Source organism: Hylobates moloch, unplaced genomic scaffold (assembly GCF_009828535.3).
Source record: "Hylobates moloch isolate HMO894 unplaced genomic scaffold, HMol_V3 SCAFFOLD_14, whole genome shotgun sequence".
NCBI classification, from domain to species: Eukaryota; Metazoa; Chordata; class Mammalia; order Primates; family Hylobatidae; genus Hylobates; species Hylobates moloch.
In genome coordinates this window covers 96,274,689-96,288,106 of record NW_026652289.1, presented here as the reverse complement: position 1 = coordinate 96,288,106, position 13,418 = coordinate 96,274,689, and the positions used below count along the sequence as shown (strand labels likewise).

At 47.7% G+C, this 13,418-nt stretch overlaps 1 protein-coding gene across 1 annotated transcript in view; it reads left to right on the top strand.

Annotated features, from left to right (window-relative positions):
- Positions 1 to 9,771, top strand: part of BCL2L10 (BCL2 like 10) — an 11,078-nt gene extending 1,307 nt beyond the window's left edge. The window contains exons 3-4 of the mRNA XM_032174172.2: positions 6,465 to 7,008; positions 9,250 to 9,771. Of these exons, the coding sequence (XP_032030063.2) occupies positions 6,465 to 7,008; positions 9,250 to 9,375 (670 nt within the window). The 3' untranslated portion in view covers positions 9,376 to 9,771. The remainder of the gene's footprint in view (positions 1 to 6,464; positions 7,009 to 9,249) is intronic.
- The last annotated feature ends 3,647 nt before the right edge of the window (positions 9,772 to 13,418 follow it).

Genomic DNA, 13,418 nt, shown 5'->3' with positions numbered 1-13,418 from the left:
CTCCCATCTCCTCCTCCCTCCCTCCCATCACCTCCTGTCTCCTTCCCATCTCCTCTTTCCTCTCCTCTGCCCCCTCCCCATCTCCTTCTCATTCATCTTGACTCCTTTTTCTAACCCTTCTCAATCTTCCTCCCTTCCTCATCTCGTCTTCCTCTCTCTCCCTGTTCCACCTCTCTCCTGGTCTCCTTCCTTCCCCTTCTGCTCTTTCTCCCTCCCTCCTCCTCCCTCCCCATTCCCCCTCCCCCAGCTCTTTTCTCCCCATCTCCTCCCCATCCATAGGCAGCCCCCACTCATATAGCAAATTAGTAATTCTCATCAATTAGAGCTTTGTCTGGGCTAGTGGTTCTCAAACTTTTTGGTCTTAGGGTCTCTCTACACTTCTTTTTTTTTTTTTTTTGAGACGGAGTTTTGCTCTTGTTGCCCAGGCTGGAGTGCAGTGGCGCGATCTCGGGCTTACTTCAACCTCCGCCTCCTGGGTTCAAGCGTTTCTCCTGCCTCAGCCTCCCGAGTAGCTGGGATTACAGGCATGCGCCACCATGCCCGGCTAATTTTGTATTTTTAGTAGAGACCGGGTTTCTCCATGTTGGTCAGGCTGGTCTCGAACTCCCGATCTCAGGTGATCCTCCCGCCTTGGCCTCCCAAAGTGCTGGGATTACAGGTCTGAGCCACTGCGCCCAGCCTACACCCTTAAAAGTTATTGAGGACCCCAAATAACTTGTTCATTGTGGATTGTATCTATCCATATTTATCGTATTAGAAATTAAGACTGAGAAAAAGTTATAAACACAAGAATACAGATGCACATGTTCCATTAGCCATCAAGGTGATCTTTCACCCATGCCAGTAGTCTCTGGAAAACTCCTCAGAGAATGAAAATAAAAAAGTCACCCACACACACACGCAAAAAGTGTCAATATTATTATGAAAATAGTTTTGACCTTGAGGACCCCCTGAAAGGGTCTCAGGGACCCTCAGGGGCTCTGGATCATGCTTTGGGAACAGCTGATCTGGGCTAATGAGCCCTTTTCCAGCCCCTCTGTGTGAGACCTCCTAGAAGCCATGAAGGGCCTTGGAAGAGCTTGGCAAAGAAAGAGGTGACAGGATGATTGAGGAGAGCCACCCTAGGGAACGCCTTCGGAGGAGGCTTTGGGGCAGCCCGGGTTGGTGGAGGAAGTCCCAGAGAGGCAGTCGGAAGGGCTAGGGACCAGCTGAGGCCTGCGACCTGAAAATCCTTTCAAAAGAGGACGCCTGGAAGCCTGGGGAAAGCACAGTGGGTGGGGGTAGAAAACTGGGGCTGAGACCGAGGCCACTCCCAAGCCTGGGAGAGCTGACTGAGTGGGGATTTGTAGATCTTCATTTCCCAAACTTGCCTGCTGAGAAGAATCGTCCCACGCATGGCAGGTTCATGCCCTGCGCCTTTAGGGCCCTGCCCTGAGATCTGGACTGGGCGGGCCTGAGGTGGGCCAGGAAATCTGAGCCGGAGGCCCACTGGGGAGGCCGCGAGTGAATCTTGTCTCTCCGGATCCTTTGTGAGGATTGCGATGCTAAACCACTTGCCCTCTCATCCGTGACCGGAGAGAATTGGGTCACTCTTCTGGACATGCCACAGACTCCTGCTTCTAGACAAGACTTGGCTGGAGCCAGGCTGGCCTTCAGGGTTGGTCAGTCTCCACAGGGGACTCTGGCCTCCCGTGGGCTGCCGCAGGGCCAACCCCAGTGAAAGAAATGAAATGACTGAATATGTTCGTGTCATTAGAAAAAGGATGCAGCAGGGGGTGGGGAGGAGTTGGTTAATGGAATCAAATTTGCAGCAAGACAGGAGTCTAGTGTTTGGCGGCACTGTAGGGTGACTATCGCTAAAAATAATTTACTGTGTATTTTCAAGTAGCTAGAAGAGAGAATTTTGAATGTTCCTGTCAACCTAAATAACAAAGACAGGCTCTCTAAAAGAAAAAGATATTTAATCAAAAGTAGGGCATTGCAGCAGGAATATGTGTGCTGTAGTAAACTGTGTGCATATTCCAGGAGGTAAAGAAAAACAAAGGTGGCCGGGCGCGGTGGCTCACGCCTGTAATCCCAGCACTTTGGGAGGCCCAGGCGGGTGGATCACGAGGTCAGGAGATCGAGACCATCCTGGCTAACATGGTGAAACCCTGTCTCTACTAAAAATGTATTAAAAAAAAATTAGCTGGGCATGGTGGCAGGCACCTGTAGTCCCAGCTACTCGGGAGGCTGGGGTAGGAGAATGGCATGAACCCGGGAGGTGGAGCTTGCAGTGAGCTGAGATGGCACCACTGCACTCCAGCCTGGGCGACAGAGCGAGACTCTGACTCAAAAAAAAAGAAAAAAAAAAAAGAAAAAGGTTTTTAAAGGAAAAAATGAGGAGGATTACATAATGGTTTTGAAATAATTATCCTTGGCTACAAATATCAATAACAAAGGTCACACCAGTCCAAGGTTGGACAGGCAGTTGCTAGACAGATGTCCTTGCAGAACTAATTTTTGTGTGAGGTTGCAGCAGCCTATGTACAAGGTTGTAATTTTTGCAGAATCTTTTGTGATCATTTTTGGTATTAGGCATACAAGCATGAGAATCCTCCTTCATGGCCTCCCCAGCTATATTTGTCATGGTTTGATTTTTAAAACACTAGTGACTGTATTTGAATTCTAACAACTTTCACATTCCCAACACAAATGATAGACATTTAAGGGATTAATATGCTAATTACCCTGATCATTATACATTGTATACATGTATCAAAATAACACACTGTACCCCATAAATATGTACAATTATTTGTTACTTAAAAATAATTATTTTTAAAAACAGAACCAGAAAAAAAGATGCAGACCCTCTAGTAAGGAGATGGGATCAGGAGTGATTCCATGGTTAATTTAACCCACATAAACAACTAATCGTAAGTATGGTATGAGCGTTTATGTAAAGACTGTGACAACAGGAAATGTCTGTTTGAACCCAAGGTTATCTAACCAGCACACCAATGGTGAAAGATTAACGTTGTCAGAAACCAGGAACCATGAAGCAGAGGTCACTGTTTCCAACCTGTGTGTTTTCCACGATAATTGGCAGCCTCCCACTCCTAAGTTTATACCCAAGGGGAATTAAAACATATGTCCACACAGAAATTTGAATGCAAATGTTCATAGCAGCATTACTCATAATAGCCCAAAGCTGAAACAGCCCCAATGTTACACAGTGGATGAATCGATGAACAAAATATGGTGCATCCACACAATGGAATACAAAGAAAGAAAGCGTGGACACATGCTACAACATGGATGAACCTTGAAAATATTGTGCCAGGGAAAAGAAACCAGAGACAGAGTCACAGGTTGTAGGATTCCATGTATATGAAATGTCCTAATAAGCAAACTCATAAAGACAAAAAGCAGATTAGTGGTCACTTAGGGCTAGAGTGAAGTTAGTGGGCACTGAGTTTCTCTGGGGGGGACTGAATTAGATAGTGGTGGTGATTGCACAATTCTGTGAATAGACTAAAAACCACTGGATTGTAAAAGGGTGAATTTTATGGTATATGAATTACATCTCAATAAAGCTGCTACTTAAAACATGGAAAAAATAATAAGCAGTCACTAGCTATTCTCAATAAAACAGAAACCACATAGGTAAGACCAATATTGTCACATTTTGGTTTTGGCTGAGAATGGGGCAAGTGAGCATAGTCACCCTTGCCAGAGGATGTACCATTTACAAATAAAAGTTTCTCTGGAATGACAACATTTTACTATGTGCCGGGTACTGTGCTAAGCACTTTGCGTATACCGATTCATGTAATCCTTGTGACAGCCTCGTGATGCAGACATTTCATTATCTCCATTTTTAGATGGGGAGATAGACTGAGGTTAGGAGAGTTGAGTAACTTGCCCATAGCTGCGCAGCTTCCAAGTTGCAGCGACAGGATTTTCACTGAGTCTTATTACAAACTGCCTCATATTGTGTGGACTGCAAATTCTATGTTGAGGTTAATTTATTCATTTGTTGTTTAGTTCTTTTCATCACTGTTGAGTTACCAATGGCAGTTCCAGAGGATTTATCATTTACCCAAAAGCTACTACAAATCTAAGAAAAAACAGTGTTCTTGCTAAAGTTTAATGTACAAAAAGGTAAAATCATGACTGTCTTGCAAATAAAACATGAACATGTATCCAAGCTTTTATCTCACTGATTAATAACGGAACCAGTAAGATGTCAAAACCAGTTCAAATGGGAATTTGATGCACAGAAATTTATATTCTAACAACATGTATTTAGTTCCCTGTAACAAATCATTTGCTTTGGCAGATTAGGCACTCGGCAGAGGCATCAGCCAGCTCAGCCTTTGGAGGGAGAATTCCATGTTGTTGGACCCATACATATCCTCTGTCCCTGCTGCCAGGAGCTCTTCGTTCATCGGCCCATTGAGCAGACACCACAGCAGCTGCATAGAGAGGCTGGCTGACAGCCACAGAGCATGTAATTCTGTCCATCTGATTCAGGGTCTTCTCTGCAGTGGATGCCCATTCACGTGAGATGCAAATATCTTCAGTCTGCCCATTCAGAGGGATTCAGCCACTGAATGGGAATCTCTTTCCAAGATTTTCTTGTCACCAGTCTTCCAGTCGTGTTCTTTTTAAGGCCCTGACCATCCAGCTAAACCATCAGTAACTGTCCATGAATCGATGTAGGTCTGTATTCTGGCCATCTCTCACTCCAGACATAGTGGACAGCCTTGAATTTCTGCCCACTGGAAGGATTCTCCTTCACCACTGCCTTTCACAGTCACCCCTGAGTGAGTGTGAGTGAATGCTGCAGCTGTTCTCTTTCATGTGGTACCAGCACATCATATAGACCCATCTACAATCCAGGCTGGAGGTTTTTCTCCCTCAGTCAACTGGACATAGGCAGCATCCCAAGAAGCCATAGGTGTAGAATGAAGGAGAGGAGGCAAAGCCACAGGAGTTGATGTTGGAAGAGTCTGAGCTGCCTGCTCATACAATTTACTTATACCTTCTGAACCTGCCTGGGCTGTTTCTAATATGCCATTTCCATTTGATGATAGGTGGCTGCTGTATACATCCAATTTTATGGCTACGTAGGTCAGATGACATCCAGTTCCTGATGGGAGCTCAAGCTTCATGGTCAGGCATTCTGCGTCTATCAAGGCCTAGTAGCAAGGCAGAACCTGCTTCTCAAAAGGAGAGTAGTTATCTTCAGACGAGGTTCTAGATTTACTTTAGAATTCCAGAGGTCTGTACTCTCTCCTGTTAGTGCTTGCCAGAGGCTCCATACAGCATCCCTGTTGGACAATTAAGGTCCCACTGGATCTGTTGGATCACAAGACCCAAGTGGTAGGGCAGCTTTCCTGCAGCCTGAACCTTCTGCAGAGTCTTCTCTTATTCTGCTCCTCAATCCACCAGCCTGTCAATTGGGTTGAAATAGCACAAACAGTATATGTTGCCTTCAAAGTCCAAAATGGCTTACTGTTCTAGGCTGTGTCCCCCCAAAATTCATATGTTGAAATCCTAACCCCCAGTGTGATGGTATTCAGAGATGGCGCCTTTGGGAGGTATTAGATCACAAAGGTGGAGCCCTCATGAATGAGATTATTGTCCTTATAAAAGAGACCCCGGAAAGCTACTTCACACCTACTGCAATGTGAGGACACGGCAAGAAGCCTGCTATCTATGAACCAGGAAGCAAGTCCTTGCAAGACACAGAACCTGCCAGGGCCTCAATCTTGGACTTTTCAGCCAACAAAACTGTGAGAAGTAAATGCCTTATTTATAAGCCACCCAGTCTATGGCATTCTGCTATAGCAGCCTGTACAGACTAAGACAGCTGCCAAGTGCTGTGCCTCTTTTGTAGTGATACAAGATGCAGCAACTCATCTTTCCCCCTGGGAGGGCTATTTCAACATGCTCCAGACCCCTGAACCCCCAGAAATATCACTGCTAGTATCCATTCTGCATCAGTCTGGATCCAATCAGGAGAAAGAAGCCACGGAGTAATATGAGCTGAGAAAGTTTAATATAAATATTAGATGGCCCAGCGCGGTGGCTCACGCCTATAATCCCAGCACTTTGGGAGGCCGAGGCGGGCGGATCACGAGGTCAGGAGATCGAGACCATCCTGGCTAACACGGTGAAACCCTGTTTCCACTAAACAATACAAAAAAATTAGCCGGGCGTGGTGGCGGGCGCCTGTAGTCCCAGCTACTCGGGAGGCTGAGGCAGGAGAACGGCGTGAACCTGGGAGGCGGAGCTTGCAGTGAACCGAGATCGCGCCACTGGAGCTAAATAACCCCAGAGTCTCACAGTGCACCTGATTGCACGCGAACACGTGCGCACCACCAGGCCTTGACTTGGGGACTGGAACAGGTGCAGGTGGGATTCCCATCAAAGGCTCTTCTCTCAATCCTGAAAAACAATATACCTGGGGCCAGGGGCTGGGGGCCGGGGCGGGGCACGGCAGCCCTACCGTGGGGGAGGTGCGGCCTGGCCAAGAAAACCAGCGAAGGCCCGGGCCCCCAGCGGAGGCCGGACCAGTTGCGGGAGCGCACCACCATGGCCGACTACCTGGGGTGCTGCGCCCGGGAACCCGGCACCCCCGAGCCGACGCCGTCCACGCCCGAGGCCGCCATGCTGCGCTCCGCGGCCGCCAGGTTACGGCAGCTCCACCCGTCCTTCTTCTCCGCCTACCTCGGCTACCCCGGGAACCGCGTCGAGCTGGTGGTGCTGATGGCGGATTCCGCGCTCTCCGACGGCCCCGGCCCCACCTGGGGCAGAGTGGTGACGCTCGTGGCCTTCGCAGGGTCGCTGCTGGAGAGAGGGCCGCTGGTGACCGCCCGGTGGAAGAAGTGGGGCTTCCAGCCGCGGCTAAAGGAGCAGGAGGGCGACGTCGCCCGGGACTGCCAGCGCCTGGTGGCCTTGCTGAGCTCGCGGCTCGTGGGGCAGCACCGCGCCTGGCTGCAGGCTCAGGGCGGCTGGGTGAGCACGCGGCGGACACCGGGACACGGGGCGGGACGGGCAGCCGGGAAGCGCCCACGAGGCCGGCACGATGAGGAACCCACCGCGCCAGGCCCCTGGAACGAGGTTTCGTGAAAGCAGAAAGGCTCGTTTCAGCGGGTCTGGAACGTTCGGTGTGAAGTGTGGGGTTTCTCCTCCGCTGACAGAAAGGCCGGCAGAAATCGGCCTTGTTAGACGGCTATGAACCGTTCCGAAGCAGCTGCGCAGGCTTAGATCTGCTCACTTGGACCTTGCCCTGGCCTTAGCCGTCGGGGGCTTTTAGGGGGGCACCCACGTTAGGTCTGAACGCTTTGCTCCTATAGAAATCCCCAACCCGTGAAGTCAGCAATGGCGGGGCCCCGGCCAGGTGGGGTGTTTTTCTCCTCTGCCTATTAAATGCACCTTTGGAGAGACTCAGACCCATTGATCACAACCCCCACGCCTCTCAGCCTGGCCAGAGAGGTTGTGGAGTGTGGTGGTCGCCCAATGGTGACGCTGACCCAAGGTTCCTTAACTTCTAGTCCGCTGCACCCAGTCCTCGGTGAGAATGTTCTAGGCCTCTGGCTTTCAGCTGCAAGCCTTCATCTCTGTGGTCAAGGTTAGTGGGACCGGCCCTTGCCCTGCAGCTGATGATCAAGGGAAGCCACCTGCTGGTGAGCCAACCGCATGCCTCTGGGGCTCTGAGCTAGACCCCATTTCTTTCCCCACCACCTTATTGGCGTTGATTCAATGACTGAAGTGGCCCATGTTATCAGTTACTTATAGCCAAACTATTAAAACTAGCAAGTTTTTTTATCCGAAATGTAGCCTCCTGGGGGCAGTTTCCATTTAGACCTTTTTCTTTTTTTTTTTTTTTTCTTTTTTTCTTTGAGGCGGAGTCTCGCTCTGTGGCCAGGCTGGAGTGCAGTGGTGAATCCCAGCTCACTGCAACCTCTGCCTCCAGGGTTCAAGCGATTCTGCTGTCTCAGCCTCCAGAGTAGCTGGAACTACAGGTGTGCTCCACTATGCCTGGCTAAGTGTGTGTGTGTGTTTTCAGTAGAGATGGGCTTTCACCATGTTGGCCAGGATCTCGATCTCTTGACCTCGTGATCTGTCTGCCTCAGCCTCCCAAAGTGCTGGGATTACAGGCGTGAGCCACCTCACCTGGCCCCCATTTAGACTTTCTATAATGACAAGTTGGGTTCTATCTGAGAAGGGGAAGGGAGTGGGAGGTGTGTTAGCATGAACTCCTGCCTTGTTCGTAATGTTAGTGTTGGTCTTCAACCCTCTGGGCCGGTGAACTCCTTCAGCTGCGTGCATAAGAGCCTCACCTGAGCCCTGTCTCAACAACGGTGTCTGGCCCCTCGGGGCTCTCTGTACCTGAAGAAGAGATTAGAATTGGAAAGGGGCCGTTGAAGGCTTTTTTTGTTTGTTTTTGGCTAATCACTGTTGACTAAAGAATAGTCTCTTAACACCAAGGAGCTGAAATTCTTGGCTGGGTGCAGTGGCTCGCGCCTGTAATCCCAGCACTTTGGGAGGCCACGGCGGGTGGATCACCTGAGGCCAGGAGTTCAAGACTAGCCTGACCAACATGGTGAAACCCCCTCTCTACTAAAAATACAAAATTAGCCGGGCATGGTGGCGGGTGCATGTAATCCCAGCTACTAGGGAGGCTGAGCCAGGAGAATCACTTGAACCCAGGAGGTGGAGATTGCAGTGAGTTGAGATCTTGCCATTGCACTCCAGCCTGGGCACCAAGAGCGAAACTCTGCCTCAAAAAAAAGCTGAAATTCTCAAATTGGGTAAACATAGTTCACCCTTGTCTCTGCCCATTGCAGTTAAAATGCCACAGCCTGGAGTTCAATTCCCTTCCTAAATGGGGTTGGTGCTTGCTGTAGTCTCAGGTGATAACTTTTCAATCTAGTGACTTGACAGTTTCCCAAAGGGCGTCTCTTCTTTGCTCAGAAAAGAGCATAATAAGCTACCTTCCTCTTGGTTTTGAGTCAAGATATGAGTGTTCCTGCACCAAGGGACAAAGTTAAATGGTTGCTTCTGTTCACTCTGTTAGACTTACCAATCCTCACTCCTCAGGGGCTCCTCATTACTGGATGCGTATTGGTCAGAATTTCCTTTCACTTTTTAAATCCAAACTTTACTTTGCTGTTTAATCTGGAAGTTCCCACGTATTTTGAGTGAGGTTCTCAGCATCATGAGGCAATCTAACTTCTCTCCCTCCCCCCGTAGGATGGCTTTTGTCACTTCTTCAGGACCCCCTTTCCGCTGGCTTTTTGGAGAAAACAGCTGGTCCAGGCTTTTCTGTCATGCTTGTTAACAACAGCCTTCATTTATTTCTGGACACGATTATTATGAGTTTTAAAACTTTTAACCCGCTTCTACCTGCACAACTGTGACCAACTAAATGACAGAGGTGTGAAAACAAGAAGTGAGGGAAAGCACCTTCCCCCACTCCAGACGTTTTTACCTGAATGCATACAAGGAGTCCTGAGGTGGTTATTTGGCCAGTGTTTTAACTTGTGACAAGTACTCAGGTGTGAGGACAAGAATGCAAATGGCTCTTCCTTGAGTGAAAGAAATGGGGAGTCTAGAGCCTCATTATGCCAAAGAATCGCAGAAGAAACTGCATTCCATTAAATGGGAAATACGGTGCTATTTGCTAAAACTTGGATAAGAGTGCGAACCTCTCATCTCTCCACAACTTCATGTGCTGCTGACTAATTTTAATCATGGCCACAGCTGGGGCAAAATAATCCCCAAAGTAGAAAAAGTCCCAGTTTAACAAAGAATGTAATGTTAAAATCACTTATAAGGAATTCTTTGAAACCAAATCCTTTGAAATCTAATTCCTGGGACTTCTAGGTTTTTGTAGTTAACATACTAATTTCTTCAATAAATTGTTAACTTCAAAGTTTTAATAAATTTGTACCTTTAAAAAAAACTTAGTTGTCTTTCCTAATTCGATAAGCATTCATTCTTAGGAGTAAGTAGAATTGATGACAATCTGTTTTTATTGTCTCCTTAAATATACATGTAACAGTGCTTGACTTTTTTTTTCCCCAGCACTTAACGCACAAGCTCAAAGTCCCTCCTTCCTCTCCCGCTTCCGTTCTGCAAACTATCACCCACCTGCAAGGTGGTTAACAGCGGGATTCCCTGCAGGCCTTCCCGCTCATTATTATACTTGCATTTTATAAAACTTAACTGGACCTGGTCTTTTGACTTAATCTTTTTTTTTTTTTTTTTTTTGAGACGGAGTCTCGCTCTGTCGCCCAGGCTGGAGTGCAGTGGCGCAATCTCGGCTCACTGCAAGCTCCGCCTCCCGGGTTCACGCCATTCTCGTGCCTCAGCCTCTCCGAGTAGCTGGGACTACAGGCGCCCGCCACCACGCCCAGCTAATTTTTTTGTATTTTTAGTAGAGACGGGGTTTCACCGTGGTCTCGATCTCCTGACCTCGTGATCCGCCTGCCTCGGCCTCCCAAAGTGCTGGGATTACAAGCGTGAGCCACCGCGCCCGGCCCTTTTGACTTAATCTTATGAGGCCTTTCTCTCCAGAACATGCAGCTCTGCCTCACTGTTTGGACTGTTGCAGTGCATTCTTATCACAGGATATGCTGATTTAATTACCTTTCCACTGCTGTGTATTTCAGAGTGTTTCTCCTTTGGGGCTACTAGAAACATTGCGTGGAATTTTTTGTGCATAGCCTTGCACACATGCGATTACATTGGTAAAAGATTCCTAGAATGAGAATATAGAGAATCTAGTCCCAATGGAGGTGTATTAAAATTTGGCTACTCCCAAGTTATTACTCAAAATAGGCTCGACCCTCCAAACTTACATCCGGGCATGAGAGTGCTTAGTTCTTCACTCTTGGCAGTGTTGGATTTTCTTTTTTTTAACTTGCTCTGTTGTCCAGGCTGGAGTGCAGTGGCAAGATCTCAGCTCACTGCAACCTCTGCCTCCCGGGTTCAAGTGATTCTTGTGCCTCACCTCCCGAGTAGTTGGGATTACAGGTGCCCGCCGCCATGCCCAGCTAATTTTTGCATCTTTAGTAGAGATGGGGTTTCACCACGTTGGCCAAGCTGGTCTCAAACTCCTGACCTCAAGTGATCTGACCCCCTCAGCTTCCCAAAGAGCTGGAATTGCAGGCGTGAGCCACTGTGACTGCCTAGATCATTCTAAATGTTTGCCTTTATGGCTTCAGGGTTTGGGGCCTTCTTGAGGAAGCTCCTTATTCCAAGAGTATAAAAAGTATACTATGTTCTTTGTCACGAATCCATTCTAAATTTTTTTAGTGTAATATGAAGTAGGGCCCATTTCTTGAAGAGCTGGGGTAGATATTTCAGCATCATTCATTGACAGTCCTTTTTTCCCTGCTGATTTGAATACATGCTCTATTCTGTTCTATTGACATCTTTTCATCTACTAATAGCACTGTTTCCACAGCTATGTGTTCCCAGTACATTTGAATATCTGATGGGATAAGTCTAATCCCTTCCCCTCTTCTTCAGAAAAATCCTTGGCTCTTTTAATAGCATAAGGTGAATTTTTAAAAAATCAGCTTATAAAAAATCCCTTCGGGGCCCGGCTCAGTGGCCTGGAATCCCAGCAGTTTGCGGGGCTGAGGCGGGCGGATCACTTGAGGTCAAGAGTTCAAGACCAGCCTGGCCAACATGGCAGAACCCCATCTCTACTAAAAATAAAAAAATTAGCCAGGCATGGTTGCACGTGCCTGTGATCCCAGCTACTCCAGAGGCTGAGGAAGGAAAATTGCTTGAACCTAGGAGGCGGAGGTTGCAGTGAGCCAAGATTGCACCACTACACTCCAGCCTGGGCGACGGAGCAAGATTCCGTCTCAATCCATTCAGGCCAAGTGTGGTGGTTCACACCTATAATCCTAGCACTTTCGGAGTCCAAGGCAGTGGGATCACTTGAGCCCAGGAGTTTGAGACCAGACTGGGCAACATAGTGAAACTGTCTTTAGAAAAAATTTTTTTTAATTAGCCAGTCTGGTCTGAAGAAAAAACAATAAAGGAGGAACAAAAACCCAAACATTAGCCAGGCATGGTGGTGCACGCCTGTAGTCCCAGCTACTGAGGAGGCTAAGGTGGGAGAATTGTTTGAGCCCAGGAGGTTGAGGTTGCAGTGAGCCGAGATCACACCATGGCACTCCAGACTAGGTGACAGAATGAAAGTGGATCAATTTGGAAATATATAGTATCTTTACAATATTGTCTTCCCTATTTTTGTTGTTGTGTTTTGTTTTTTGAGATGGAGTTTCACCATGTTGCCCAGGCTGGTCTTGAACTGCTGAGCTCAAGCGATCCACCCACCTCGGCCTCCCAAAGTGCTGGAATTACAGGCATGAGCCACAACACCCGGCCTAATATTGCCTTCCCTTCTAAGAACATAAACTCCTGCTCCATTTATTCAGGTCTCTTATGGTTTTCTCTATATAGGTTCTATTTAGATGTTTTCCAGCTCTTTGGCTTCTGTCACTATTGCGAATGGACTCTATAGAGGATGTCTGCCTTCCCCAAAGCCATGTCCTCTTGTGATGACAGCTCAGTTTTCCTGTGTGAACCCACCCATCCTCTGTTCTTCGACCATGTGGCTCTGGTGGGGTTGACTCCTCGCTTCATTCCACCCCAAGATCGGGACTATGACCCAGATCTGGCCTAGAGAGCTGACCCCTCAGCAAAGCTGGCAGGAGTCAATGTCAGAGTTCCTGTAACCACTATCAGGTGACACTTCTTTTCCACCGGAGTATGGAGGGAACCTGCCTGGGGGAGAACACCGCACAGGAGAGAGTCTAAAATTCGGAGGCGGGATGGGGTGTGGAGAAACAGTTCTGGTGACATTACTTAAATCTCACAATTTGGCTGTGCCTAAAGCTACTTGGGACTCAGATTTCCTTTTCTGCTTTGTTGTTGAAAGTCAAACTCAATTCAGTCCCAAATCTGATTATCAATTTTTCCCTATTACATTTATTATTCGGTTATGGATGCCATAAAAAGAAACAGTGTAGATTCTAAACTGGCTATTTTGAACTACCATTAGTTCTGTTTCTTTTTCAACACTTAAACTTTCTTTTTCTTAGATAATTGCATAGGTTCATGAAGGGTAGTGATAACGTTCTCTATGTACCAGGAATTCCCTCAGTTGCTGGTCTATTGATGGTCACCTTTTCTTCTGGCATTCTTCTTCACTTTAGCATTTGAAGAGGAAGAAGATATGGAAGCCTGGCCCAGACCACAGTTCAACCTAGACTCCCTCTAGATATACGTGGGTTTATCCTGCAGCAAGAATCCATCTCCTAACAGTGTGCTGAGCTGATGGCACAGTGGTGAGGCCTGCCAGGGTCAGGGAATGGTTTTGGCTAGAATAGCTGCAAGAG